Source organism: Trichechus manatus, unplaced genomic scaffold (genome assembly GCF_000243295.1).
Source record: "Trichechus manatus latirostris isolate Lorelei unplaced genomic scaffold, TriManLat1.0 scaffold00092, whole genome shotgun sequence".
Taxonomy (NCBI): Eukaryota; Metazoa; Chordata; class Mammalia; order Sirenia; family Trichechidae; genus Trichechus; species Trichechus manatus.
The window spans coordinates 6,269,910-6,275,050 of record NW_004444028.1 but is presented as its reverse complement, the minus strand read 5'-3'; the positions used below and the strand labels follow the sequence as shown (position 1 = coordinate 6,275,050).

Here is a 5,141-nt window from a genome sequence, read left to right as displayed (position 1 = left end):
ACATATCAAGTCTTCTTCTCATGTTGTCAAGGTATATTTGTGATCATAATCATTTTTAATAATCTAATCACCCCCACCCTCAGCTTTCCCTCCTCTTTCCCTTCCCCTCCCCTCCCCTCCACCTGCCCCATCTTTTTCCCCTCCCCCAGGGTCTAATGGTAACCTCAGCTGGGTGAGGGGTCCCTCTTCTGCATCCCTTTGTAGCCCTCAGCTCACCACAGTGTAATTTCTGGTGTATTCACTGATTCTGAAAGGCAGGCACTTTACCTTGTTCAACGCTTCATCCCCAATGCCCAAAACAGTGCATCACACAAAAGAAGATGCTCAATGACTATTTATTAAGTGTACCAGCATTTGCTTCTAATTAATGGATTTTTATTTTCCTCTAGATACTACAATAGCTAAGCAAACAGAGGTACATGTCAGTTTTTTTTTAAGATACAACAGACAAAAATCTTGGGATGCTAGACACTAATTGTTTTTTTACTGAAACCAGGTCATCGGACTGCCGAATTCTTTCAAGAATAAAATTACAGCATTACAGAATAAGAGTTTTTTAATCCATTTTACAAAACCAACAAGATCCTACAAAAAACGTCGGCCGATCTAATTTATAAACAGCAATTTAACAGTATATTAAATGTAACAAAATGTAGCGATACCGAACCCAAAGTTACACAAATACAACTTCTACAGAAATAACGACTCCCTCCCCCTTTTCTGCTCGGACTCAGGCGGCCGGTCCCACACCCACGGGCCCCGCTGGCCACTTTTCCACCGTCCCTCACCAGAGCAGAGGCCGGCCAGGGCCTCCCGATCCTGCACTGGCCAGTGCTGGGGTTCTTTTCTTACGGAGCTTGGCCACGAACCCCATAACTTTCATCTTGCTGGTTTCCAGGTTGCTTCGGGGACCCCAAGAGAATTCATATTCCCGCGGATGGTGTGAGCCACCCGCCTGGAACTGAGGAATCGATCGCTGCTGCACGAAATCTTCCATGATAAGCCTCTTCGGGTAACCAAAGAGGAACTTTGAGGGACGCACCCCCAACCGACGCAGCATCTTCCACAGCTGGCCTCCCTGGCTCGATTACCTTTCCTGTCGATAAGGCCCAGGACCATCATTAAACGACCAGACCTGGGGCCCCCTCCTCCCAGGTCTTCCTCATCAAGAGGTTTTGGTTTGTTGATCAGGATGGAAGCAGGGTGCTCGCAGTCAAGCTGTTTCCGCTCAAACCCGAAGACACACCGCAGCTGCTCTGCGGCCCTCGCGACGATCTCGGGGAACAGAGCCTTCGAGTCTCCGATCGCTCATTTCACCGTCTCGGAGCGGGCCACGCGGCTCTTCTTGTCCTTCACCAGCTGGAGCTGCACCAGCTCGGCCCTCGCCTCTCGGCGTCGCGGCGCGCTCCGCGGCCCCCTCCTCCCCCTGGCGCCGCGGGGCTCCACGGGGCTCTCCTGCAGGAGGGGACTCGGGGTCTCCCCCTGCGAGGCGGCCTCGCCGTCACGGCTGCCATCCTTCCCCCCTCGGCCTGAGGAGACCCCCGCTCTCGGGCGTCCGCACCACGGCTGCGGGCACGCAGGGGCAGAGCGCGTCCACCGGCCGAGAGGTGTGCGTGCCGCCGGGTGATGGGGCGGGGCGAGGAGCATTGGGACAGATGGCAGAGGGGGCCGGGGGGGCTGCTAGGCTGCACCACAGCAGGGTCGGAACCGCCGCCGCCATACAACCTGCACCCAGGGCTGCGGAGCGGCCGCCGCGCAGCCTCAGTCCGCGCCCCTTTACCTCTCACTTCCGGCCACTGCAGCCAAGATGGCGCCCGGGTGCGCGCGAAGCCCCTCCCCTTCCGGTTCCCTCTAGGGTGGGGTCTGCGCCCGCGTCTGTAAATGGAAGGGGCGGCTGGGAGGAGAGTGCGCGAGGGGTTACGAGTGGGAGAACTTGGTTCCCGCGCTGCGTGTTAGCCTCGGAAAGCAGGAGGGGGGAACGGGGGCGTTTCCATCCAAGGCGTGCGGAATATTTCAGTGGACAAGGGATAAAATAGGGCTGAGTCCTAGCCACGTTCTTTCAGCAAGTGCTTATCTGTTAAGGGTGTGTACCTAGGATTTCGAGGGCTTTGCCGTGGCTGAAGTGCAGAGTGCGTGGAGGCGAAGGCAGAGAGATAAGACCGCACGGCGGCCAGTTAGTGAAGGGCCTCGAACAGGATGCTGAGGAGGCTGAAATTTATTCTGAACACGATGGGAAAACACGACAGGGGGATTTAAACAAAGGAGTGTCAGGACCAGATTTGTATCTCTACAGTCTCTGGCACTGTGGAGCACGAATTGGAGTGGGGCCGACCAGAAGTTTGGAATCCAGCTCGGAGGATTGTTTTAGGGTAGAAATAGGAATGGGACGTGGCCTTTCTTCGTCACTAGTGTATCCTCAGCACCTAGAACGGTACCTGGCACATGGAATTGTTGTGCACCCTTGGGTCGATTCTGACTCTTAGCGGCCCTATATGACAGAGTGGAACTGCCCCCATGGGTTTCCTAGGCTGTAACCTTCACAGGAGCAGATGGCCAGGTCTTTTCTCCCTCATAGCCGCTGGGTGGGTTCCAACTGCCAAATTTTCAGTTAGCAACCAAGCGCTTTACCATTGGGCCACCAGGGCTCCTTGGCAAATAGAAGCACTCCGTAAATATCGTTAAATGGACGATTATGATAAGGAGGTGGAGACAGCAGATTCCACAGGGACCGAGGAAGCTGATAAGAGATATATGTAGGAAGTAACAGCTGGCAGGAATAGTGACTGGAGGGGAGATTTTTTTCCCTAGTCGAACTTAACTACTCCCCGTTATTTTTTCTTTTTACATATCCTAAGCTTTCTCCCACTCCTTACCCCCTTTATTTTTTTAACCCCCTTGTCTGAAATGTTCTCTCCCATTACCTCCATCTCTCCAAATGCTATCCACCACTCAGGGCCCAGCTCAAATGCCACCTTTCCAAAGCCTTCCTTGGTCACCATGAATGGAAGTATTGCCGTCTCTGAATCTCCATAGCAATTTATATTTGTTTAACCACTTACATAGACCTTATTATGTGCCAGGCTCTGTTCTAAGCACTTTTCAAATATTAATTCATTTAACTCGAGTTAAGGTAAGTACTATTATCATCACCCCCATTTTATAGATGATTGTGTGTTAACTATGGCATTGAGTATTCACTAGCTCTGTTATCTTGGGCAAGTTGCCTTATCAGTAAAGTGAGTATAATAGACAAAGCAGGATTGTGGAGATTATGTAAAGTAATGCACAAAAAGCATTTAACATGGTATTGAATGAATGTTAGCTATTATTTATTGCATAGTTTTGCTGTGCTAATACCGTGCGAGAAATTTTATATCTTTTTAAACATTTTATTTATTTTTGTTATTGAGAATATTCACAGCAAAACATACACCAATTTGACAGTTTCTCCGTGTACCATTTAGTGATATTGATTACGTTGTTTGAGTTGTGCAACCATTCTCACCTTCCTTTTCTGAGTTGTTCCTCCCCCATTAACATAAATTCACTGCTCCCTAAGGTTCCTATCTAATCTTTCAAGTTACTATTGTCAATTTGATCCCATATAGATAGTTCTTAAAAGAGCATAATGCTCAAGGCAGACATTTTTCACTACTTAAGCTAAACTATTGTTTGGTTCTAAGATTTCAGGGGATATTTTTGGTTTAAGGTTTAAAGATTATCTCAGGGCAATAGTTTCAGGGGTTCATTCAACCTTCATGGCTCCAGTAAGTCTGGAGCCCATAAGAATGTGAAATTGTGTTCTGTATTTCCCCCATTTTGATCAGGATTCTTCTATAGAATCTTTGATCAAAATGTTCAGTAATTGTGTCCAGGCACCATCCAGGTCTTCTGGTCTCCTGGCAAAGGAGGCAGTTAGCCACGCATTCCATGTCCTCCTATTCCTGACTCTCCTTCTTCCTCTGTTGCTCCAATTGTTGTGCCTCGGTTGGCCACTTGCAAGCTCTTAAGACTTCAGGCACTACGCAGTGAACTAGAAGATAGAACAGAAACACTAAGCAAGTTACTAGGCGAATTAACTGGGATGTCCCATGAAACCACAATTCTAAACCCCTAAACCAAGCAACCAAATCCCTTGAAGATTTAGGTTGTACATAAGGAGGCTCAGCAGCTACTTTTTTTCTGCTGTTCTTGTAAATATGTCTATCACACAACTTCTGCCAATTCAACTTTTTATAGGTGTACAACTTGACTGCAATTCCAGTAATCAGCTATGCAACCCTACCCTTAATCAATGCAAGACTTCCATCACTATTAACCCCCACTTTTTCCCCTCCCTCCTGCCCCTGGTACGACTAAAAAACTTTGTTCTCTATACATTTGCCTTTTCTTGTCTTTTTATATAACTGAGGTCATACAATATTTGTCCCTTAGTGATTGACTTATTTCACTCATCATAATGTCTTCCAGCTCCATCCATACTGTAGCATGTATCAAGACCTCATTTCTCCTGCTGGCTGAGTAGTATTCCATTGTATGTATGTACTGCGTTTTGTTTATCCATTCCTCTGTTGATGGACATTTAGGTTGTTTCCACCTTTTGGCTATTGTGAATAGTGCTGCAGTGAACGTTGGTGTACATGTCTCTGTTTGAGTCTCCGCTTTCAAGTCTCTTGGGTAGATATCTAGGAGTGGAATTGCTGGGTCTTATGGCAATGGGTTTGGTTTTTTGGTTTTGGTATTGTTGGAGGGGAAAAACATCACAAAGTTTAGTAACGTAAAAAGAAAGTTTTATTTGGCATATATTCAAAAGGACAAAAGTGGGAAAATGGACAAGCATGCTCCCAGAGCTAGAATGTCTTCCCGAATCCAAGGAAATATCACAGAACAGACAAAAGCGGGAAAACGGACAAGCATGTTGCTAGAGCCAGGTCTGTCTGAGTCCAAAGAATATCACAGAATAGGCAAGAAGGGGAAAACGGACAAGCGTGCTGCCACAGCCATGTCTGCCCGAGTCCAAAGGATATCACAGAATAGGCAAGAAGGGGAAAACGGACAAGCGTGCTGCCACAGCCAGGTCTGCCCGAGTTCCAAGAATAGTTACAGAGCCATCAGTATATATTAACATTACAAAACGAGCA

At 47.8% G+C, this 5,141-nt stretch overlaps 1 protein-coding gene across 1 annotated transcript; it reads right to left on the bottom strand.

The window, feature by feature from the left end:
* Positions 1 to 200: 200 nt before the first annotated feature.
* Positions 201 to 1,748, bottom strand: MAGEF1 (MAGE family member F1). The gene is given in 3 exon segments (XM_012557245.2): positions 201 to 846; positions 848 to 1,074; positions 1,077 to 1,748. Coding segments are annotated over 3 exon segments (954 nt in total). The 5' UTR covers positions 1,648 to 1,748; the 3' UTR covers positions 201 to 690.
* Between the last annotated feature and the right edge of the window lie 3,393 nt (positions 1,749 to 5,141).